General features: G+C 52.8%; 3 protein-coding genes across 5 annotated transcripts in view; 2 read left to right on the forward strand and 1 right to left on the reverse strand.

Annotated features, from left to right (window-relative positions):
* LRRC27 (leucine rich repeat containing 27) overlaps positions 1-5,263 on the reverse strand; it is a 30,787-nt gene extending 25,524 nt beyond the window's left edge. Inside the window, exon 1 of the mRNA XM_061478599.1 lies at positions 5,006-5,263. Within this exon, the coding sequence (XP_061334583.1) occupies positions 5,006-5,263 (258 nt within the window). The remainder of the gene's footprint in view (positions 1-5,005) is intronic.
* BNIP3 (BCL2 interacting protein 3) overlaps positions 1-24,273 on the forward strand; it is a 235,040-nt gene that overhangs the window by 37,964 nt on the left and 172,803 nt on the right. The window lies entirely within an intron of this gene.
* The window catches only part of STK32C (serine/threonine kinase 32C), an 80,101-nt gene continuing 61,043 nt past the window's right edge, over positions 5,216-24,273 (forward strand). For both annotated transcript variants that reach the window (XM_061478561.1, XM_061478562.1), the window contains exon 1: positions 5,216-5,366. In XM_061478561.1, the coding sequence (XP_061334545.1) occupies positions 5,282-5,366 (85 nt within the window). In that variant the 5' untranslated portion in view covers positions 5,216-5,281. The remainder of the gene's footprint in view (positions 5,367-24,273) is intronic.

Here is a 24,273-nt window from a genome sequence, read left to right on the forward strand (position 1 = left end):
AGATACATGATTTTTGGTGGGGTTTTTTGTTTGTTTTTTTGTTGGTTGGTTGGTTTTGTTTTTGTTTTTTTTTTTTTGCTGGCTTATACCCTGCTTATTAACGTAAATGAGAAAAGAAAGCTATTTTAGAGGAATTTCTTTAGAAACTATTTCCTTACGGGAGGATTATTTATTTGTAGAAGAGAAACTGACCCATTTTATTACAGTCTGTAACCTCAAATGCATATTGCACTCCGTAGGAAAGACAGTCTTGCTGACTGCTGGAACTGCCACATGGCAAAACACAAACCACACAGCCTTGGCAATAGCATTTTGAGGCAAACAGGTGATGTTCTTGTTAGATCCCATGCTCATGCAGTGCCCTCTAGCAGCAAGCACAGCTGGAGGCTGGAGCATCTCGAGCTGCCAGAGATGCTGCATTAGTGCAAAGCTGTGATTCCACTGGGTTTAGAATTGTCCCCACCTTGGCTTGGTTGAACAATTGCCTCGCTCAGGAATGCCTGACCCGCACAGACTGTCCAGCCAGGAGCCCGTTTTGCAGCAGAGCCTGTTGAGCCTTGGAACCTCCATTTTATAGCAAGTCTCTGAATTCGGAGAGAGAATCCTGTTGTCCTGCAGGGACCTGCGGTGCCGCTGTGTTCATGGGAACAGTTGGCTCACATGAGGAACTAAACAGGCCTAAATCTTCACATTCGCTTTGTCACAAGGCCACAAGCTTCTGAAAGCACAGCATAACCTGGGCAGACTAAGACCAAGCACCTATCCCTCACTTGAATGCATCTCCACTTTGGAAACACAGATCCCACTCACGAGGCTGTTCCTGCTGCTTGTAAGAGAGAGCAGGTACAAGGGGTAATTTTATTGTGCTTTTCCTGGAACAGATTTTCTTTGAGGCTACTGAAGTGCTTAAATCCTAATTATGGGCAATATTTATGAGCCAGAGGGCAAAGTTTATGACGGCTAAAACTGGATCAGTGGCGAAGCTTTACGGAAGTCTTGGTGGCACTTGTTTATGCAAACCCCATGATACTTCAGATAATTTTATTTAAGATAGATAATACATTAGGATTGAAACCAATGACATCATTCCCTCAATTAAAGAGAGAGTTATTTCAGCTGGGTTTAATCTCAGCATTCTGTTTAGAACTCTCTAGCACAACAGTAATAGAGAAACATTTCCATGGCCACTTCATGGAGAGCAAGTGATCTGGAAAGATACCCAACTTAGGGAATTGTCTTAGAACAGGACTTACAGTGTTGCTTGTCAAATCTCATTGTCCAGTTTGGCCTCCTCATGAAGCTGGAGTCCTTGGCACCGCCAGCACAGTAACAGACCACTTCTTCAGCATGACAGTATCTAGGCAGACTTTATCCTGATGAGAAGGCAAGAAGAAAGAATAGACTGGCAATCAATAAACAGGTTCATTTTATTTTTAGCAAGCCAGAGTTCTGAGTTTCAGTCACAGAGCAACAGCCAGAATGGCATCCCACTGCACACACCACTGTCAGGTTGGTCACTGTGTTCTCAGCTTGCTGGCAGCACTTTGTCACCAGGGACTATTGCACATATCAGTGCCACCAGTGCTCCTCCTCAGCACTGCAGGTTGATGTGGGTGACTGAATGAAAGGTGCCAGGGACCCTCATGCAGAGGAGCTGTTGGATCATGCACTCCAAGCTCCAGAGAGGAGTGCTCAGCTTCCCTGCCCAGCTACTCGTTCAGGTTAGCAGGCACCTACCTTACACAAGTTTAACTCCATTTGACTTCAGATAAGTTAGGAAGCAAAGTTCTTCCTCATCTCTCTAAAGTAAGAGCTGTTAAATAATACCAGAAATGTCATTGCTTTCTATATAAAACCGCTCTCTACAGCATTATAAGGCTTTTAATACTCCCATAAGTGAACAAACTGATTTTACTCTAAGAATGTGTCTTATGAAAATATACTAACATATGTTCCTAATTTCCTAATGAAACATTTGGTTAGCCTAAATAAATAAATAACATAAGCAGGAAAGTGAACAGACATGTAAACAAAAGGAGGAAGAAGTCACTATAAATTTAGGGCTGAATTGCTCAAACAGCACCAGAAACAAATCAACAGAAACCATTGCAGAATACAGCAAATCAAGCAGGATATCTATTTTAGGCTGTAAAAGGCTAAACCGAACCAAGCAAATGAACTAGGACAGATTTACCTGCCAGCTTAGGAGGAAGAAGGGGGTAGAGAAGGCAGGAGGCAGCACTTGCATCACTGGAGGGGTTTGAGCACCTGCTGGTAATAGCCTTGTAAACCCTGCACTGCAGCTGGCACTGGGGATGAGAGGAGCCCTGCTCTGCCCTAAAGGGTGCTGTTACCCTCCTGCTGCCAGCTTTGGGGCTGCGCAGCTGCCATTGTGTGTGTGCTGCTGCAGAGGGACCTGATGGAGGAGGTTATTGGTTAACTGGGGTGGTGTCAAAAGGCTGGGAGGCAGCTGGATCAGTGATTACTGTTAGCATCTTTAGAAATAGAGTTGGCACTACTTACAGAAACACTAATTATAGGCAAATATGTGACATTTCCCCCTTATGTAATGTTTATTGAAAGAATGATGTGTTCTTTCAGAGGGACTGCTTAAAATAAACATAGGCTTTTCTCTGTTGGCTTTCTCCTTGATGGAGAAGCATGTGAATTTTAAGGATTACGGTAATATTCTTTTCATCATCTTGGACATGTTGCAATTATAGCCATTATTTTCAGTAAAGGGCTTTTAAGAGGAGTGTAATATCATGGTATATTGCCCCCCTTGTTTCTGTGCCTAAATCAGGAGTGTCTTACTTGCCTCTGCAGTTTTGTGATAATTGGTCATGATTTTGTTTAGAAACCATTTTCCTCAGCTCACTGAGCACAGATAGATACCCTAAAGAATGTAATGCTGCTTCAGGCAGCTCTGTTTCTGGTTACACTTGGCTTTATTCAGGGTAACTTCACTGATACCGGGGAACTTGATCATGATTTATGGTGATGAAAGCAGGTGTAGAGTGGGACAATGACATCTTTATCTCTGCTGGTGATGGCCTTGTTGATGTCACTTCTGCCATTCCACAGGCAAAGGCATCAAGAAACATGGTGGGCTGAAACCCTCCCCGGCATCAGGACAATCACATCCTCTTTTCCCACTCTTTTTTCCTACACCACATTCTGCAGGCTTCTTGGAACAAGACTATGATTCTGTGCTGTGGATTTCGCTTGTCAGAATCTTAGGGGGAATAAGAGAGAAACAACAGCGGAGTGACAGATGGACAGCAGCGTTTAATAGCCTCTTTCATACTTTGCAAAGGCAGGAGAAGGGGAGGAGTGGAAGCTGAGAGCTCAGCCATTTGCAGCATGGTGGAAACTAAACCTGCCCCTGAACAAAGCAACACTTACTGCCTCGTACAGAAGTGTTCTGTCTTTTTATTTGAGAGTGACTCTTCTGATTTCTCAAAGAAATCTCCTTTAAGAACTATTCTTTGCCTTTGGAAAACTGTTCTTAAATTACAGCCTCCACCTGAGATCCTTTTCCAACTTCCAGGCTCTTAAATAATGACTAAATCTGAGCAAAATTTGCGTGAAGAGTGCAATAACCGCAATATCCTTTTCAAACTGTGCCGTGGGAGAAAACAGCGTAAAGTTTAAATTAAAACCCAGGGAGCATGGCCTCAGAATTGTGCAAGCCCTTTCCTGAGGGTGTCACAGAGACAACGCAATGGCTGAACACTGTCACTGGACATTTCTGATGTGGTCCTCTTGTGCGTGCACACTTTATGTGCCAGAACCAGCAGCCGTAGACTTCACTGCCCACCTTTCCTGCCTGCTGGAAGGTGACCCCACAAGCCCAGTAGTTTATGCTCTAGTGGAAGGTGTCCCTGCCTACGGCAGGGATTGGAACTGGATGAGCTTTAAGGTCGCTTCCAGCAGAAACCAGTCTGGGATTCTGTGATTTCAGGCCTAAACAACCACCTTCAGGCTTTTATGCTCTGTATCACAACATCCCCTATGACTTCTTCAGTAAAGATCTCCAGAGTGAGGAAGCTTCTGAAATGCAGTGGAACATCTGTACAAGAGAAACATTGACTTTCCAAGCTACCCACTAATTTAAATCAAGTCCTTAGTTTATTACAATAGTTGAATAAAAATCAGCACAGCTGCCTTCACGTTAGTAAGATCAAAGATTGGTAGTGAGTACTCCTGACAGATTTAGGATGAACTATTTGTGCTTTCAGAACTAAACCCAATGTGGGTAGAGGCTGGGCCATGCTGTAACTCTGTGCCTTTCCTCAAATCACAGAATCCCAGCCTCCTCCAGCTCCAACCCGGGCCACAGGCAGGGACCCCTTCCACTAGAGCAGCTTGCTCCAAGCCCCTGTGTCCAACCTGGCCTTGAACACTGCCAGGGATGGGGCAGCCACAGCTTCTCTGGGCACCCTGTGCCAGCGCCTCAGCACCCTCACAGGGAAGAGCTTCTGCCTCAGAGCTCATCTCAGTCTCCCCTGGGGCAGGTTCAAGCCATTCCCCTCGGCCTGTCCCTACATCCCTTGTCCCAAGCCCCTCTCCAGCTTTCCTGCAGCCCCTTCAGGCACTGGAGCTGCTCTCAGGTCTCCCCTTCAGGAGCCTTCTCTTCTCCAGGCTGCCCCAGCCCAGCTCTCTCAGCCTGGCTCCAGAGCAGAGCTGCTCCAGCCCTCGCAGCATCTCCATGGCCTCCTCTGGCCTCGCTCCAACAGCTCCACGTCCCTCTTGTGCTGCTGCCCCAGAGCTGGATCGGGGCTGCAGGGGGCTCTCCCCAGAGCGCAGCAGAGGGGCAGGATCCCCTCCCTGACCCGCTGTTCCCCCCGTGTGCGATGCACCCCGCAGCCGGCGGGCTCTGGCCTTTCCCGCAGCGCCCCAGTTCAGGCAGCAGCTCCACACCCCTGAGCGCTGCGAGCGCTGCGCTGAGCTCCGGGGCCGGGATCCCCCCCCCGCCCCGGTGGAGTCCCCGCCCCGGCCGCACCTGCGGGCGGTGCCGCTGCCGTCCCGCCGCCGGGGGCGCTGCTCCGAGGGCGGCCCGGCCCCGCCCCGCCCCGCTCCCGCTCCCGCCCCCCGGCGCTGCGGCCGCCGGCTCCCGCCGCCCGCCTGGCTCCGCGCTCCCGGCTCCGCCGCGCTGTGGCGGCCCCGCGGGCAGGGCTCGGGAGGCGGCGGCGCCGGGCGCTGCCATGCGGGCGGGCGGCTGAGGGCGGCGGGCGGCGGCGGGCAGCGGCGCGCAGGGCATGCCAACCGCCTCGCCCCGATGTTTCACTGGGGCAAGTGGAAGAAGAGGATGGGAGCGAGCGCCTCCTCCTCCAAGAGACCGGTCTTCGACGAGCGGGAGGACGGTGAGTGCGGGCCGGGAGGGCGAGCCCTGCCCCGGGATGGTGAGCGCCGGGGTGCCGAGCCGTGCTCCCGCATGCTGAGCCCCGGGGTGCCTGTCCCTGTCTCGGATCGTATACCCGGTGCGGGGATGCCCCGGAACGCTGAGCCCCCGAACGCCCAGCTCCGGGATGCCCCGGGTTGCCTCAGGGTGCACTCTCCGGCTGCTGGATGTCCCACTGTGCCCATACCCGGGATGCTGAGCCCATTCCCGGACCTGTTGAGCCCCGCTCCGCTCAGCTTGGTGGGTCACAGAGACGCAGTAGGAGCCCGAGGTCCGCGGGTCCTGTCCCGGTGCGGGTTTGCCCGTGAGGCGCAGGGAGCGGAGCCCCGGTGTTGAAATACCGGGTAACGGGGGAGCGGGCAGCGAGGGGATGGTTTAGCAGTGAAGTTTCCACCTGTGCAAGGAAATCTGTGGCTTTAACACAGAAACATCAGCACAGCTGGTCTCAACTCCAAACGCTGCGCGCCACTGCGGGAGGGCTGCCTTGGCTTTGTTGTAGGAATACACCATGCAGTGCCACAGTTGCACGAGACTCCTCGGCTGCAGGGTGCTGTTTCAGAGGAGCAGAGGAGGGAAGCTTAGACTGTGGGTGCGGGAAGCCTCGGGAGTGATGGATGGGCTGCTGGACCGCCGGGAGCAATCCCGGCATACAGAGCATGCTGTGCTGGCCCTGGGGCACCCACTGAGCTCTGATCAAACCCCTGGGTGCTCGGGGTGATCGGTTTTGCACCGGATAAATTTGGAGTTATGCATGTTAATCTTGGAGTTCTGTGTGTTAATCTCAGTCTTCGAGGCTGGTGATGTTCTCGTTTCCGTGAGCCCTGGGTCTGCCAGCGTCCCCTTGGTGAGGGCGGCCAAACCTGAGCCTGTGCTGCTGAAGGGGTGTGAAATCGGGGCTGCTTTCCCTAGAGAAGCAGCAACTCGGTACCGCCAGCAAGTGTTAATTGGCGGTTCAGAATGCAACACTGCGCTGTTAGCCCTTGTGTCTCCTACTAGGAGGTGTAGAGAAACACCCCTCAGAACAGCAGCGGGGTGGTGGGGTTGGGTCGGGGTGACTGTGGTGTGTGTGCAGTGCTGCTCAGAGCGACCGTGATTTTGTGCTCCAAGTGGAGAATGTTTCATCTGGATGTGATGTGCTGGGTCAGCGGAACAGGGAGTGAGGAGTGAAAACGCTTCAGCTGGAGGTTTCACTGCGTAAATCAGAGATCATTTTGTTCTGAAATCACCTCTGCTCTGGAGCCAGGCTGAGAGAGCTGGGCTGGGGCAGCCTGGAGAAGAGAAGGCTCCTGAAGGGGAGACCTGAGAGCAGCTCCAGTGGCTGAAGGGGCTGCAGGAAAGCTGGAGAGGGGCTTGGGACAAGGGATGTAGGGACAGGCCAAGGGGAATGGCTTGAACCTGCCAGAGGGGAGACTGAGATGAGCTCTTAGGCAGAAGCTCTTCCCTGTGAGGGTGCTGAGGCGCTGGCACAGGGTGCCCAGAGAAGCTGTGGCTGCCCCATCCCTGGCAGTGCTCAAGGCCAGGTTGGACACAGGGGCTTGGAGCAAGCTGCTCTAGTGGAAGGGGTCCCTGCCCGTGGCAGGGGTTGGAGCTGGGTGAGGTCCCTTCAACACAAATAAATCTATGAACCAAGCCTGAACACAGCCAGTACAGGGAATGGAGCTCTGCAGGTGGATGACCACTGAGCAAAACCTGATAACATCCCATAAGGTCTTTTCAAGCAGTTCCTGCAATTGTGGAGACTTATTAGGACTTTACTTAATATTGCCTGCTTTTTTTTTGTTGTGGCTTGTTAGTGTGTGCTCAGAGCAATTACTGTGTTGTTCTGGTGAACTCCTATTTACTGTCATGGCAAGGTTGCTATGGAGATCTTTTAAGGCATTCCGATAACTTATATCGAGAAGCCAGTTAGTACTTTGGTTTTGTGTGTGACATAATGTGGAAGAATTACTTGTGATGACAATTTAACATGAAATAAATAAAAACAAAAAATAAGGGGGGAAAGGAGAGGTTAGTGCCTGAAATCATACCCATGGGTGGCTTCCAGTGATGGTTACACAGGAATGAGCCTGACTGTTGAAATCCAGTGGTTAATGCTGCTAATTATGACAGAGTGTATGGAAGTAGAAGGTTAACATTTATTCTAGTGAGTAGTAAACCAAGGCATAATATTCACCCTCAGTATTCACCCCTCTCACCCTGGAGAGGGGCTTGGGACAAGGGCCTGTAGGGCCAGGCCAAGGGGAATGGCTTTAACCTGCCCGAGGGGAGACTGAGATGAGCTCTTAGGCAGAAGCTCTTCCCTGTGAGGGTGCTGAGGCGCTGGCACAGGGTCCCCAGAGAAGCTGTGGCTGCCCCATCCCTGGCAGTGTTCAAGGCCAGGTTGGACACAGGGGCTTGGAGCAAGGTGCTCTAGTGGAAGGGGTCGCTGCCCATGGCAGGAGCTGGAGCTGGAGGAGCTTTGAGGTCCCTTGCAACACAAACCCATCTGCAATTATGTGATTCCATATGATCCTTTCATGGTCAGGGCATCACCAAACAAGGCCCAGTTGGGTGCCCACTGCCTCTCTGCTGCTGAGGACCATTCTCTTTCCATAGTAGGCTCAGGACATTGTGATGTCTCCGCTCAGTGATCTTGGGGCTTGATTTTCATCTGGGCAGAAATTATTTCCTGTTATGTCTCTGGGGAGCGTTATGGACACCCCCTGCAGTTTATTTGTACTTCTATTTTTATACTAAGTGGGGAAAACTCCTCATTGTGAAGCCAATGGGTGTGTTTCAACCCAAATATTAAAACACAAAGTTTAGCACAGTTGCTAGGACTTGGAACCAGGGCTCAGTGATAGGAAATAGAAGGCACACTTGGTGCTGAGCATTGCCCACAGTTGCGTTATGTGAGAGAGGGGGAAAACCAGAGCCTGATGTATCTTTATATGCAGCGATAAGAGGAAATTCAAGCTAAAGAGAATTTCAAGCATGCCTTTTGGTTGTGGCTTCTGAATCCAAGCTGCTTACTAAAACAGTGTACGTAAATATCCATGGGAGTATGTAAAGCCATCTGTGCCTTCTGCTGAGGGCTCCTTCCTTCGCTCACACCGGGGTGAGTGCTCCCAGGGCTTCCTGCCCCTTTCCTGATGCTGAGGGAGGTTTCCAGCCGGTTTCCAAGGTTTCAGCGCTGCAGCCCCGTTGCTTGTGTCGTGATCAGTATTTTGTCTGGATCCTTCTGTTACCATCCCCTACCTGCCCCTGCCAGCGTGTGGGTGGCTCTTTGCAAGGGGGTCAAGTGTGTTCTGCTTGCATCAGCATCAGGTTTTGAAAGCAAGTTCCCAGTTTTACAGCCCACGGGCTCCAGTGAACCAGCAACTCCAGGTGTGGACTTGGGGTCAGTTATTCAAAGAATCATGAATCCCAGGTTGAAGGGACCTCAGGCATCATCTGCTCCAAGCTTTGCAGGCACAGCATGACCTGGGCTGGATGTCCCAGCACCCTGTCCAGCCAAACCTTTGCAGTGTCCAGTACTGGGGAGTCACCACTTCCCTGGGGAGATTATTCCAGTGGCTGGTTGTTCTCATTGGGAAAAATTCTCCTCTTGTGTCCAGTGGGAATCTCCCCAGGAGTAACCTGTGCCCATCGCCTTTCCCATGGGAATCCTTCTACAGAGAGAGTCTCTGTCTTCTCTGTAGCCACACTTTAACTACTGGCACCTGGTGCCGAGGTCTTCCTGAGCCTTCTCTTCTCCAGCTGAACGGTCCCAGCACTCTCAGCCTTTCCTCACCCACTGCCCAGCCCTTGGACCACCTTTGGGTCAGGTGAAGTGACTGCGGGTGGCTTTTCCTCCCCTCCTAGGGAATGATCCCTGTTGGAAATTCAATGGCTCAGCTCATAGCAGGAGAGGTACCAGACCGATTTGAGGAGCAAGCCCCAGCTGCAAGGGTGCGGGGACAAGTAGGGCGAGGGCTTCCTGTCCTGGGAGGACACGGGGTTTTGCAGCCATGGGGCGGATGTGTGCTCTCTCCTTGCTTAGGGCCGTGCTGGTTTCATTGGCCATGGGGCACCATCCAGCACGGTGGTCAGTCTGCCCCGTGGCCTGATGTGTTGGCTGATGTGGGTATAATAGAAGAGGCACTCTGACCCCTGCTGCGGGTTTCCACGCTGAGAAATGCTGTTGTGTAAAAACAGGTTTCTGTGGCAAGACAAGAAAACTGATAGGTGTCATGGGGATGCTTTGCTGGCCGGGCAGTGGAAGGTGTCCCTGCCTGCAACAGGGGCTGGAGCTGGATGAGCTTTAAGGTCCCTTCCAACGCAAACCATCCTGTGATTGTGTGGCTCTTTCTGGATGTACCGGGCCCAGGGACTCCTGTAGCCTGGGCATCATTGGAGGGACGGTCCCCGCTCTGCCTCCTCATCATCCTCACCCTCGCAGGGCCCGCCGGAGGCTGAAGAGCCCCGGCAGCAGCACACAGCGCCCGTCCCCATGGAAACGGGCGAGAAGCTGCAGAACCTGGGGAAATGTGCTTAAAATAATCCCTGATCCACTGCAAGCGGCGTGCGGGCAGGAGGGGGTGACACAGACCCCAGTGCATGCAGCCCTCTGCCCCCGCCAGCGGCGAGCAGAACCGGGGTTCACTGATGCGCAGGGAAGGAACCGCGCTGGTGCCAGCCCTGCCTCTCGCTCGGTGTTGTCCTGCAGGACCTCGCGATGCCGGGCGCTGGGGCCCTCCGGCTGCAGTTGAGGGGGGACGCTCAGATCCACGTCTCATCAGGAGCTTGCACCACGCTCAAGTGAAGAATTCAGTGGTGGCAGACTGAATGTGCTGACACTGTTCCTCTTTCCGATCCGATGGGAGTGCGATGCCCGGCTCCTCCTCAGCACTAGGCGATAGTTTCTCAGATCGGGACTCTTCCCCATGATCGTTTGTTCTGGGGGTTGGGACCTGCAGTGAAGCCAGGGCATGCTGCCAGGCTGTCAGAGATAGGCACGTGGGGGGCAAACCCTGACCTTGTCGTGCATCCCTTATCGCTGACCCAAACCCCTCCAGCCAGCTCTGCTCCGGGTCTGGGGACACCCCACTGCACTGCCAGGACAGGGGCCTGGGAGATGGGGCACTGACCCTGACCCAGGGACCAGGAGGGGTTTCTGTCCCCCTCCAAAGGTGCTGAGTGTCCTAAACCTTGTGCTGCTCCTTGTTGGGCAGCCAGCACAGCCCGGTGCTGGTGCTGCCCTGCAGCATGGTCCCTGCTGCTGTGGGAGCTGCGCTCACTGCCTCGGCAGAGCAGGGGTTCCAGCCTGGAGCTGTGGACACCGATTTCGAAGGAAACATTCCTTTTCATTGGAAAGCTGTGGAATAACACGCAGGGAGGCAGTTATCAGATCCCAGATACCGTCTGTGTAGGGCTGCACACAGATGTGTTCAGCTCCCATGCTCTGCACATCACTTACTAAAGCAGTCACTGATCAGATCATAAAGCAGACTTTTTTCCTAGCCAGGCTCCTGTGTGGCTGTGGGCTGGGAGCACAGATGCCTTTCCTTGTTATTTAAAAACAAGAGAAAAAAGCCTTTCTCTATTATCCAAGTGGCAGCTAAGTAAGTGAGTGGGGGGAGGAGGGAGTGGGAATCACAAGGAGGTGTCAGAACCACTGTGTTTAGTGTTGTCAGCGGTGCTTTGGGGTTGCTTTGCATCTGGCTTCCCCTGCATCCGTGGCAATTTGTGGGTGCTTTGCCCAAGGGACAGGCTCTTGCTGTGCATGGCCCCAGCAGAGTCAATGCTCCTGGTCCAGCCTGAGAATTCAAAACTTCTCTGCATGTAAAGCTTTTCAGTGTGTTGTGTAATGCAAGAGCAGGTTAAACCCAGAGAGCTCAGCAACTGCAAGTCATGGATGTGAGGGGCACCATGGGCAGCATTGGTGTCGCTGGCTGCATTTCTCCTTCAGAAATAATCAATAACTTGCTGTCACTCGGCATGCTGGAGGCCGGGGTCCGTTCTCAATAGTGCTGAAAGAAATGTGGAGACAAACTGCTCTGGATCATGCTGGTGAAGGGGGACAAAACACCTCTCTCCCTTTGAACACTGAAAATTGCAGTTATGGAAAGTCACTGCTATTGCTCTCCTAAGACCCTGCTTATACTCCACTAGTGTCAGCTTGAGAACATATATTTAAATCTTCTCATTTACAGCTGTTTACAAAACCAAACCTCCTTTCATGGCAAGGAGTCTGCATGAGCACTGGTAATTCCATGGTTCCAGCATTCCGTTGTTCTTTCCAGCCCTTGTGGGGTTTTCATGTTTCTGTTGCTGTTTTCCATTTACAAGTTCACCATCAACAGAGGTGCAGATGGGCTCTGTGGTGGAGCTGCAGGGCTGTGCGGGGCTGCATGGGGCTGTGCAGGCTCCTCTGCCCTCCTCTCACTTGGTCTCTTCCCCCCAGGAAGCTCCATACCCACATCTGCCTGGTGCGCAGTGGAGGTGCTGCCAGCACAGCAATGGGGTATGAGCAAGGTGCGTGCATGGGAGCTCTGGAGGGAGATCAGGGTAAAATGACAGGCCAAGGGGAATGGCTTTAACCTGCCCGAGGGGAGACTGAGATGAGCTCTTAGGCAGAAGCTCTTCCCTGTGAGGGTGCTGAGGCGCTGGCACAGGGTGCCCAGAGAAGCTGTGGCTGCCCCATCCCTGGCAGTGCTCAAGGCCAGGTTGGACACAGGGGCTTGGAGCAAGCTGCTCCAGTGGAAGGGGTCCCTGCCCGTGGCAGGGGTTGGAGCTGGGGGAGCTTTAAGGTCCCTTCAACACAAACCAGGCTGGGATCCTTTGAGAAGCTGTAGAGAAGTAGCATGGGGCACGGTGCAGTAGCGATGGGAGGGCAGGGGTTTACACACCACTGAGCCCACGGTGCTGAGTGTGCTCTGTGTAGAAGGGAGTGCAGCAGGGGAGCAGCAGCGATGGCCAGCCTTTGGTTTGACATTTATCTCCTGAATTCAAGAGAAGCGGGATAGCTCGCGAGTGGCTTCTCCTGACAAGGGAAGGTAAATGTCAGTGTCCTCTTCCCCTCCCACTGTGCCTCAGGAATTAAGTCGCTTTAGGTGACAGTTATGGAAAATTGAAAGTGCTTTTGGCGTGTGGGAACAGGCGCTCCGAGCGGTGAGAGGTGCCAGCGGGTGGATGTGATGTGCTAATTCACAGTGAGCCTGGGGCTCAGCGTCTGGACCCAGCAAAGGGCTGCAGGCTCCGAAGGGTGCTCTGAATTCCGTGCTCGCTGCTTTGGCTTTGTGCACCGGGCCCTCCCAGGCTGACCGCTGGCCATGCTGTGTGGTTAACTTAGCCAGCGCGGTAACGTGTTACAGCTGGGCTGACAGCTCGGGGAGCTGATAGTTTTATTTATTATTCCAGAAAGTGCACGGATTTGTTTCCAGTGGCACCAGCCGAGGGCTGGGGCTCCTGAGCTGATAGTGCTTTCAGGGTCACGTGCAAAAGTTACCTTGCTGTCCAGGGTTTTCCTTTCCTTACAGCCTAGCTGACTGAAGATGCAGGGGGTTGCATACAGGGGTAACACACTGGTTACAGCGTGTTGGAGCACTGGAGAACTTGCACTGAGTAGCTCTGGAGCGGAGCAGAGCAGTGAGGATAAGAGCATAGGTGTGGTAGTGTGGAACTGTTGGAACAGGTCCAGAGGAGGCCACGAGGATGATCAGGGGCTGGAGCACCTCCTGTATGAAGACAGGCTGAGGAAGTTGGGGCTGTTCAGCCTGGAGAAGAGAAGGCTGCGTGGAGACCTCAGAGCAGCCTTCCAGTATCTGAAGGGGACCTATAGGGATGCTGGGGAGGGACTCTTCATTAGGGACTGTAGTGACAGGACAAGGGGTAACGGGTTCAAACTTAAACAGGGGAAGTTTAGATTGGATCTAAGGAGCAAATTCTTTCCTGTGAGGGTGGTGAGGCACTGGAATGGGTTGCCCAGGGAGGTTGTGAATGCTCCATCCCTGGCAGTGTTCAAGGCCAGGTTGGACGAGGCCTCGAGTGATATGATTTAGTGTAAGGTGTCCCTGCCCATGTCAGGGGGGTTGGAACTTAATGATCTTAAGGTCCTTTACAACCCTAACGATTCTATGATTCTATGAATAAGAAAACTCTGTAGTAACTGGAAAGAAACTTGCATTGAAAAGAACCTATCACAGTGTTTCAGATCTTAACAGCTGGGATGCTTCCTAGCACTGGCATTTGATGTTGCTGGTGTATAGGTGGGGTATTCAGTATAAGGGCACGTGGAGAAGTACTCGCTTGGGTCCCCTTTCATGGTCACTTGAAGAATTCCCATGTGCTTTCAGGTCTAGTGCCCGAGTATACTGACGGGTTGGAAGGAAGGGGCTTGAGCGGGCTTGGGCTGAAGCCCAGGTTCCTCTGAGCAAGCAGCTCTCCACGAGGATTAGGTAAACCAGAGGTGCTGCAGTGAATGCTAATTACAGTGGTTAAACCAGAGCAAACTGTAGAGTTGGAAAGTCCCTGCATCAGATGTCAGTTAATCAGCCAGGACCGTCGGGGTCAGTCAGGATCCTGCCAGGTCTGTTTCCCACTGACCCCATGGGCAGCAGCACCGTGCCTGCGCACAGCTCAGGAGTCTGCATGTTGGCTCAAACACGTTTTCCTTTGCCTTGCAAATAGCTTTTCATTGCTGCTACCACTTCTGTGCTATCTGAGGTACAGAAACCCCCTTCTGAGGCACTGGATAGCACATGTGCTGTGAGTGAGACCCTGCCTGTCAGTGCACGCTGCAGGCACACACAGAGTGCTGCCTGAGAAGTGAAACCTGCTTGAGTGCAGCGCGTGGCTGTGGTGTGGTTGGATGTGCATCCATGGCTGCAGTGCGGTTGGATGTGCACCCATGGCTGCAGTGCTGTTGGATGTGCATCCGTGGCTGCAATGCAGTTGGATGTGCATCCATGGTGGTGCGGTTGGATGTGCATCCATGGCTATGGTGTGGTTGGATGTGCATCCATGGCTGTGGTGTGGTTGGATGTGCATCCATGGCTGCAGTGCGGTTGGATGTGCACCCATGGTGGTGCGGTTGGATGTGCATTCACGGTGGTGTGATTGGATGTGTATCCGTGGCTGTGGTGCAGTTGGATGTGTATCCGTGGCTGTGGTGTGGTTGGATGTGCATCCATGGCTGTGGTGTGGTTGGATGTGCATCAATGGCTGCAATGCAGTTGGATGTGCACCCATGGTGGTGCGGTTGGATGTGCATTCACGGTGGTGTGATTGGATGTGTATCCGTGGCTGTGGTGCAGTTGGATGTGTATCCGTGGCTGTGGTGTGGTTGGGTGTGCATGGTGGCTGTAATGTGGTGGCATGTGCTGTTTGCAGCCCTCCCTTCCCAGCTATGGAGGCACAGCCATCAGCAGGTAAATCTCTTGCTGTCACTGCCCTGATGGTGGCTGCACACATCATTACCTCCATGAGTCAGTGTGTTTTGTTGTCAGAAGGTTATTACATCTCTTGTGAAAGACCTTTTTTAAACCACCTTGTAAAACAAGTGCCATATAATCCACGCGAAAGCCACATACTGCACACTCGCTTTATGCTTTACAGTTTTCCCATTCTTAATGGACTCTGGCAGGCAAGACCAGAAAGAGGGAAGCACAGAAAATGATATATGTTGGACTTGGGTTGTTTGCACTGTTGGAGGGGGTGGTTTATGCCTCATGGAAAATAAGGCTAAGGCTTGGTCCCAAATAATTTGCACTTTAAAGGCTCGATGCTGTATGTGGTAATCACATGAATCATTCATACACATTCAAGCAGTCCCTATAATTTCATATTCAAACCTGATTCTCGACTTGCTCAAACCCTGACCTGCCATCGATTCGTGACTCCTCCAGCACAGAGAGCACTTGGCAGGTCCTTGGTGCAGGGATGACACACTCCAGCCGGTGCCGGTCGTGTGTCTCCATAAGGTGTGGGATCTTCCCCATCATTCCTGCTCGGTCAGACTGGCCGGTGGCTCCGGTGGTGCCCAGAGCTCGGCGGCTCCAGTGCCTGCAGGGCCTGACCTTGATGTGTTCATTCGCTTTCATACTTGGCTGCACCTTTAACCAGCAGCAGGCACTACCAGGGGAGCCAGCGTGGGGCTGAGCTGTTGCTATGGGCTCCCCAGAGAGCACTGCTGGAGGAATGAACCCCTGCAGTGGGAAGTGATATGGATGGAGCAGCCAGAGCAGGGAGCTGGGAGCAGGCATTGGCTGGGGCTTCCTCCCCAGTGTGTGTGTGCCTGGCTTGGCCCTGCAGCACAAGTACTGCTTAGTGCTGGTACTGGGGAGTAGCTGGAGAGTCCTGAGGCTCAGGCACAGCTGAACGGGAGACACAGACAGGGCTTCTGAATGGCTGATGGGCAAAGAGAGGCTCACAGTGGCTGCTGATGGTGGTGCTGTGCTGCTCTGCTTGGACATCATAGAGTCATAGAGTGGTTTGTGTTGGAAGGGACCTCAAAGCTCCTCCAGCTCCAACCCCTGCACGGGCAGGGACCCCTTCCACCGGAGCAGCTTGCTCCAAGCCCCTGTGTCCAACCTGGCCTTGAACACTGCCAGGGATGGGGCAGCCACAGCTTCTCTGGGCACCCTGTGCCAGCGCCTCAGCACCCTCACAGGGAAGAGCTTCTGCCTAAGAGCTCATCTCAGTCTCCCCTCGGGCAGGTTAAAGCCATTCCCCTTGGCCTGTCCCTACATCCCTTGTCCCAAGCCCCTCTCCAGCTTTCCTGCAGCCCCTTTAGGCACTGGAGCTGCTCTCAGGTCTCCCCTTCAGGAGCCTTCTCTTCTCCAGGCTGAAGCAGCCTGGCTCCAGAGCAGAGCTGCTCCAGCTTGGCTGGTCATGGCTCTCCATCTTTTGGCTGTGGCTAATTCAGGCTTTAGACCCACTGGCAGTCGGGACCCTGCTTTCAGTGATCAGTTACTGGGAGAGCAGCACCGTAACAGTGATCTGTGGTTCTGACAGCTTGTAAAGCAGTGCCAGCCAAGGGCTCAGTGGTGGTGTGGTGCCGGGTGCGGGGGCCGGGGGGCACTTACATTCGCTGTTCATTGTGTTAAATTGGTTTTTATTGCCCGTTAAATGCCACAGAAGGAAAACTGCCGAAAAACTGCAGGCAGGTGTCAAAACAAGCAGGTCTGAGGTGAACTCAGCCATTGATTAATGAATGTTTTCAGCATGTGGTGTATTTTTCTACATGGCTTTCTGATAGAAAGATCGGTGTGTGAAATTAGGTATAAAATGACAGGTTTCTGTTAACTAGAGCAAATTGCTTCTGTTTATCAAAACGGGGAGTAGCATCAGCACACAATTCAGTCCCTGTTGGCCCCTCCATACCACTTGGGAAGTTACAGTCTCCTCTGTCATGGCTTGTATTTTTCCATGCGCTTGGTTCGGCATCTCCAAGGGTGCCCCCTCCTCACCTCCTCCTGTCCCCAGAGCCCTCATCCTCCTCTTCCCCGCCATGGGAATCTTCCTTTGCTGGCTCTCCTCTCTCTTGCTGTGGCTGTGGGAGTCTTTATTGCCATGGGCAAACCAGCGTGGGCACTAGCAGGCAGCGGGGTGGCCACGGCAGCCAGCGGGGGTAAACTTGGTGGTTAATCCTGCCTGACACCCCACTGCGGGCTCGGGTCTGCTCTCCAATTGTTGAGTTATGGTCATTCCAACTCTGACTGTTCCATGATCCTATGGTCCATGGAGCACTCCGGCAGGTTCAGGGCATGCTCGTGTGTGTTAGTGGGGTCTGTCCAAGGGGTACATCCCTTCTGACACCTCCAAAATAAAGAACAGGGGGCACCAAGGGGATCACTGCTCCTGCCTGGGGCCAAGCCTTGCTTGGTACCAAGATCTTCGGGTGTTCATGAATCTCTAGTGGCTCTTTCCTTACCAGATTTATGTCCATGGCAAGCCTGTGTGACCTACAGCCACTCATTTACACTGCCTTGGTCTTCATTTTCTCTTCTTAAAGCCAAGCCCCTTCCATCACCCAATGCCTGACAAGTGGCAGAGCTCAGAACCATGGGAACACCGGCAGTCACAGGGACACCCGGGAGCTCAGCTTGCCCATGGGAGCTGTGGCTGCTCCAGGGATGCTGAGGAGGGACTCCTCATTAGAGACTGGAGTGACAGGACAAGGGGTAACGGGTTAAAACTGAAACAGGGGAAGTTTAGATTGGATATAAGGAGCAAATTCTTTCCTGTGAGGGTGGTGAGGCACTGGAATGGGTTGCCCAGGGAGGTTGTGAATGCTCCATCCCTGGCAGTGTTCAAGACCAGGTTGGACGAGGCCTTGGGTGCCATGGTTTAGTGTGAGGTGTCCCTGCCCATGGCAGGGGGGTTGGAACTGGATGATCTTGAGGTCCTTTCCAGCCCTAACGATTCTATGGTTCTATGATTCTATCCCTGGCAGTGCTCAAGGCCAGGTTGGACTCAGGGGCTTGGAGCAAGCTGCTCCAGTGGAAGGTGTCCCTGCCCGTAGTAGGGGTTGGAGCTGGAGGAGCTTTGAGGTCCCTTCAACCCAAACCAGTCTGGGGTTCTGTGTTCCTATGATTAAAATGCTGCGGCAGCTCTGAGGAGCGGCACATCCATTGATCCCAGAGGAAGGTATTTTGGGAGCGCGTCGGCTGCTCACGAGCCGCCGGGACAAAGATAGGACCGTGCGCCTAAAATAGCGTCCTGGAGCAAACCCACCGGTGGCTGCTCTTGGGAAGCGGCTCCAGTTTGTTTTCAAGCCATCATGGCAGTGTTGACAGGGCTGTCGCGGGGAAAGCTGCCTCAGCTGGGAACGTGGAAATGAACTCCAAGTGCGATGTACACACATGCAGATACCGCACGCATCGCCCTGTGAGTAAATAAGGGACTTGTGGGCTTTTAAACAGGGAGATAAGTGCTGCCTGCTGGAGGAGAGGAGGCTTTGTGCTGCTGCAGCTTAGTGCATACCCTCGTTTAATGCTGTCTGTTGAGGATGCTCCTTTGGACCCCCATGCCCTGAGGGTATCCATTGTGTGTGCTCTGTGCGGCCGTAGATGTGGCATCTATGGCATCTCGGGCTGCATGGAAGTGACCCTCCTGTGAAGCAGATTCCTGCCGTGGTGGGATTCATGGCTGGTGCCAGGACTGTCATTAACATGATCTGTTAAAAGAAACCACCAACCAAACCAGACACGAGCTGTATTTCCATGGTGCTAGTCCATCCAGTAGCCAGGAGGTGAATCCAGCTGACTGCGACCTCCCAGCCCTTCTCAGGAGGGTCTTCCTTTTCAGTTTTCTTTATGGTACCCAGCTGGAATAGAATGCTGTAGCAGAGACCCCCTTAAAAGCTGTAACTGGGGTATATGCAGCAGTGCTTATATGTGTTAAACAGCAAGAAAACTGCCTTTCGTTTCTAAGCGTCTCCTCCACTGCAGCTCTGGCAGATGAAATGCCTCTTGGACACCGCAGATGATGAGCAATGACTGAAGTGTAGCTGTAACTGAGCTGCTGCTGGGCTCGTGTCTGCTCGCCTCATGTGGAAGCCGGATGGTTTGTGCTCGTAACCCCACAGGCTCAGCACTGTGGTAGAAGAGCAAGCTGACTGACTGACCCGGCTGTCCATGAGCAGCTTTTTGGGGTTTGTTTTCCCTGTGTTCCGATAGCTGTCCCCAGCCACAGTGGAATAGCAGGAGGAACAAGGCTCTCTTTCATGTCCCGCAATGAATTTGCTGGTGTGGCAAGTAGTAAAAGCCTCTTTTGATTCAAACCCAGTAGCAGCTGATTGTAGAAAATATTCCTGCGGACTCGTGGTTACAAAGAGTTCTGTTACACACAGAGCCCGCAGGAAACCAGAACGTTTCTGGAGTTATGGGGGAAAAGCAGGGATAACCAGGAAACAAATGGTAGAAGGCATGATACTGAATAATGAAGTTTGCTCCCCAAAAGACCTATTTTTTCAGTCTCAGACCTCTTAAAGGCTCGCTTGTAATGCACATAATAATGGTAATGCTCAAGTCTGTCGTGTTCTCACCTGAAACCCGAGTGCTTGGTGCCCTCATTGAGTGTCATAAAGGGTGGGAGAACGAGGCAGTGCTGGATGAAAGCCCTGCGGAGTGGCTGGAGAGCCCCCAGCACAACTGCACTCGTGTAGCTGTGTCATGGTAAGAGCGGTGGAATGGGAGAGAACTGAGCAGGGAGATGGTTCCTGCGGGAAGGAAGCTGCCGTTCAGTAGACATGAGGCAGCACAAGAAGTAGCTGCTGTTCGGATGCAGTTGGCTCCCCGGGGACAGGACTCCCGCCCGCCTCCGAGCGCAGTGCTCCATGCCAGGGTGATGGTCCATGTGCCGCAGGGAGCATGAACCCCTGGGGTGCTCTGCAGGGACATCGGGAATACTCTGCTCTGTGACCAGCCTGGGTGCACCTGGCATGGGACTTCCAGGGGATCAACTCCCATCTTGCAAACAGGGATTTACCCCCAAAATACAGGGACTTTTCCTGCCCGTGTGTGATCAACTGCACAGCAGTTGCTGCCGTGAGCCTGATTATTCCTTCACAATGCCTCAGCGTTTGCTCCTGCATAAAACATGGTGTTAAACAAGGAGGAGGTGGCTCCTTTTCTGCTTTGAGCAGCCTTTGTTGCTTGCTGTAGGTACACAGAAAGAACACGTCGGGTCTGAGGACTTCAGTTACCCACAGCTACTGGATTTAATGTGGCTCTCTTTCTTGGGAAAGCATTGTTGATGATTAATGTTGCAAATGTTCCTATTAATTAATGTTCTAAATCTCCCAAAGTACGGTGTCGGGGCCTTTCCAAGGGTTAGCAATGGCGTGTCTACTTGGAATATTCTTGTAAGCTGTTTCCCTGACCTTTGAACACAAAGCATCAGGTTTTTCCCTTTCTCCAGAATGGCTCCATTGCCCTAAGACACATTTGTGTGGTTGTGTGTGAGGAGTTGGGCTGTTGTTGCAGCGCAGTGCAGTGCAGTGGATTCCACGTTAGCAACTGGTGCATCTCCACTATTACTCTTGCTGCTCATTATTAGCTGTATTTCCATAGCAACGGGGAGGTCTGGTGTGGACCCACTGCTGCTGTACTTGGTGCTGAGGATGCTCAGATCTGAGGCCAGGAGCCCCGTGTCAGCCTCTGCTCCTGGCTGGTCAGTGCTGGGAGCAGGGCTTCCCCTCTCCATTCATCAGAGCTCCACCACAACCCTTCCCATCTCTTAAGAATCCATGGAAACATATTTGTTCTCATTTTTCTTAACCAGACACCACCACTCCTTCACTTTCCACAAAGTTCCTGCTCAGAATCGGGTCTCTGAGCCACCCAGACACCCATCTGCATGTGTGGCTGTACCAGGAGCTACCAGGGGTAACTGAGCAGCCTGGGCTGGGCGGGCAGGAGCAGCTTCTGCCCTTCAGCACACGTCCTGACAGGAGTGAGTGTCCCAGTTGCTCCCTTCGCTCATCAGCCTGGCAGTGGTAATACAACCTGACAGCCCTTAAGAAACCGAGTGGAGGATCTGTTCTGCAGTCTCAGGGCACTGCTTTCCACAGGTTGGCCGTTGCTATATAAAGCGTCTGTTGTTTCTAAATTTACTCTGCTAGTGTCACAGGGCATAAAGAATAGCGAGAATAAGCTGGCATTTATGGCAGGGAGGGATGCGGGGAGCGGGCCCGGTGCGGCGGTACCCATCCAGTTTGGTGCTCTTTGGATGGCTCATTACTCAAGCCTGGAATTCCATATATGTGTGGCTTTTGGCACTGCAGGCAGGGCTCCCCGGCGCGGGGCAGTTGGCTCTGGTTTTAAGCAAAATCCAGACATTTTCAGTAGTTTTGGATAAACCAGAAGGGGAGCAGAGCGACAAGTGGTGTCTGCAGCGGGAGATGGGATGGCCGTGGGGCTGCTGCCTTCTCAGGAGCAGACACAGCAGCTCTCGCGGCAGAGCTGGGTTGGCACTCACCGAGGAGGCTTCTTTAATGTCCAGGCTGTTGTCAATCCATGTACATGGTTACAGCATTGCCTTGGGACAATGTGGATACAGGCACCACACTGCCCGGAGCTGTCTCTTGCCTCTGCCACCAGCAATACCCTTCTCACTGGACAGGGAAAAGGTCAGATCTGTGACTGCAGTCAAGAGTAATCATCACATGTAAGTAACAACTTCTGTTGCCATAAATATAGAATCCCAGCCTGGTTTGGGTTGGAAGGGACCTCAAATCTCCTCCAGCTCCAACCCCTGCCACGGGCAGGGACCCCTTCCACTAGAGCAGCTTGCTCCAAGCCCCTGTGTCCAACCTGGCCTTGAACACTGCCAGGGATGATGGGACGTTCACAGCTTCCTTGGCTCACCTGGAAGTAGAGGTACATTTGGAAAAAGTAATTCTCCTCCTTAGGATATGGATGTAACCATGTGAACAGCATCTCCTCAGTGCCCTCAGATTCCCCTCAGCTTGTTCCTCAAGTGGAGCTGCTTCTGGGACTGTGGTTGGGGTCGCTCTGATAGATCCAAGATCAGATTCCCTATGCTACCCCATGCGGCAGCTCCGTTCCACAGGTTTGTTTTTTAAGCCTTTTTGGGAAGCCCCAGTGCTTGCAAGTTCCCTGTGCACTAACATACAGCACATCTAGCACTGGGTGCATCGCAGAAGTAGGTCTTGGTACAGCAGCATTCGGTAGCTGTGAGCTCAGGTCAAGTCTATGTCCCACATACATGAGTTCCTTCCTACAAGTGCTTCTGAGGATGGTGCTGGATGCTGGGGATGCACCAACCCTCAGGTGAGCTCTTAACTGTTCCGTTTGCTCTGGCCACACAGAGGTGTTTGCTGGGCAGTGCCAGCACCGTCCTGCAGCGATGCTCTGCAGGATGAGCCTCTTCTGGCCATGTGGGCTTGTCCTTGGTCTCGAGTGCCCCTTGGTTACAGTTGGCCTCTGTCAGTGTGTGAGTGCCGGGTGTTGCAGGCGGCTGGTTTGACTGGCGAGAATGGGTCCATGAGGTAGGGACCTGTTCACCTGCGGAGGAAGCCCCTGCTGAGCTGGGTTTGGAGCTCCCAGGCCAGGCTGTGCTCCATGCTGGATTTGTGCTCCCCACACTCAGCACCGGGAGGATGAAGGGGTGTCACTGTGGGTGCACAGTGGGACTGTGCACTGGGAAATGAATGGGGGGGAAGAAGTGGATGGAGTGGGAAAACCTTACCTGGTTCTTCTGCTGCCTGCAGCTGCTGCTGCTGCTTTTAGACTTAGTTTTATTTTAAACTCATCCCTCCCTGTTAGTGCCTCTGGCAACAAAGCTCTTCCACCAGCACAGGGACCAGCTTCACACCCGCAGCCTGTTTGTGTCCAGGCTTTGTGGTCTGGGTCACCTTAGGTGGCATTACAAGGTCAGTGTGCCCCGAATGGGGTGACACGCACAAGTCCCCCATGGTTCTTATTGTCTGTGTGTGTCCAGTGGCTGCATGGGTGCAGTACGTGCAGTACGTGCAGCACATGCAGTGGTGCCTCGGCAGTGGTGGGTTTGGTGCTGGGGACCCTTGGACCCACCAGCCCAGCCGGGACCAGCCTGTACTTAAACCACCCTGTGTCTGGGGGGTGGTGAGAAGCCGTTCAGAGGCACTCTGCTGAGGCCACTTGGGTCCTGCTCATTGCTGGCAGTTAAGTCCAAAGCAGGTAAGAGGAAAGCTCCTCCGGTGAGAGCGAGGAGGGCTTGCCCCATCCGCTGCCATCCACCACCCGATGCGTTCCTTTTCCTGTTTCACTGCACATCTATATCGGCAAATGAGCAAAGTGAATGCTGCTTGTTTGTTTTGACAATTCCAGCGCAGATTTAATTACGCTCCTTCTTCCTCATATACTGCTCAATGTTATGTGGCGTGTTTGGCGTAAACAAAGATGTTCTGCTAATGTGAGATACGGTTATTAGAGATACGCTGCAGCCTCCTCCCTGCAGCTGAAGTCAGCCAGAGCCGGGTGCCCAAACTGCTGCGGCCTGCAAGGGAGCAGCAGAGGCTGTGCAGTCACTGGGAGTGACTGGGTGAGCCTTTGAGAAGCGAGCAAAGGAAACTGCAACACAAGGAAGAGAGCAAAACACTTCTGTGTCCTCGTTTAGTTTGAGTGAGCACCTTCAGCTGCTATAGTAGAATGCTATAAGTAGTTAAGTCTTGGAGTAAGTTCTCTGTTCAGAACAGTGGGTATCCTCAATGGCACCATGAAAAAGGCCTCATTTTCCTGCTAATCACTTCTTGTCCCTGAAGGATCTGTTTGAAATGGAAAGCCTGAGCCTATTGTGTCGATAAGAAAGCAGCTGTAACGTGTCTTGTGATGGTAAACTGGCAATGACTTTGCATTTCATAACGAGTTAACAGGGAATCACGGTATCCACGTCTGTCAAACATCACTGGGTTTGAGGTGCTTGACACACTGTGAATGAAGAACAGTGATTCCCAAAGCTCTGGGGTGGCACTTTCCATTTCCCCTCCCACAGCCTGGCCAGTGATGGAGATGAGGATGAATGAAGGCTGTGATTTCATTTCTGGGCTATGCTCTGGGGCTCCGGCATGATCGAGGGAGGCTTGTCACTGACCACACTGCAGATCCCCTGTGGAGCACTGTGGGGAGCAGCCTGTGTTCCCTGGCTGGGCTCTGGGAACTCTCCGTTCCCGGTGAGGGCCTCTCTCTCCATTACATCTTGTCAGGAAGCCTCTCCAGGAGGTGATTCGGGAGAGGAATGATTTCTAGAGATTCTTGTCCAATTTCAGAGAGTGTTTAATTAAATGAGTGCCCATTACTTATGGCAGTAACAGAGAGAAAATCCTGACTTCCCAAAGGGGCAAATCTCCCGGTTCCAAACAAAAATGTGCTTTGTAAAATAATCAGATAAAAGCAGCATGTTGT

Source organism: Pezoporus flaviventris, unplaced genomic scaffold (assembly GCF_033815535.1).
Source record: "Pezoporus flaviventris isolate CSIRO_AGI_PZ_B2104156 unplaced genomic scaffold, CSIRO_AGI_Pfla_v1 ptg000129l, whole genome shotgun sequence".
Lineage (NCBI taxonomy): Eukaryota > Metazoa > Chordata > Aves > Psittaciformes > Psittacidae > Pezoporus > Pezoporus flaviventris.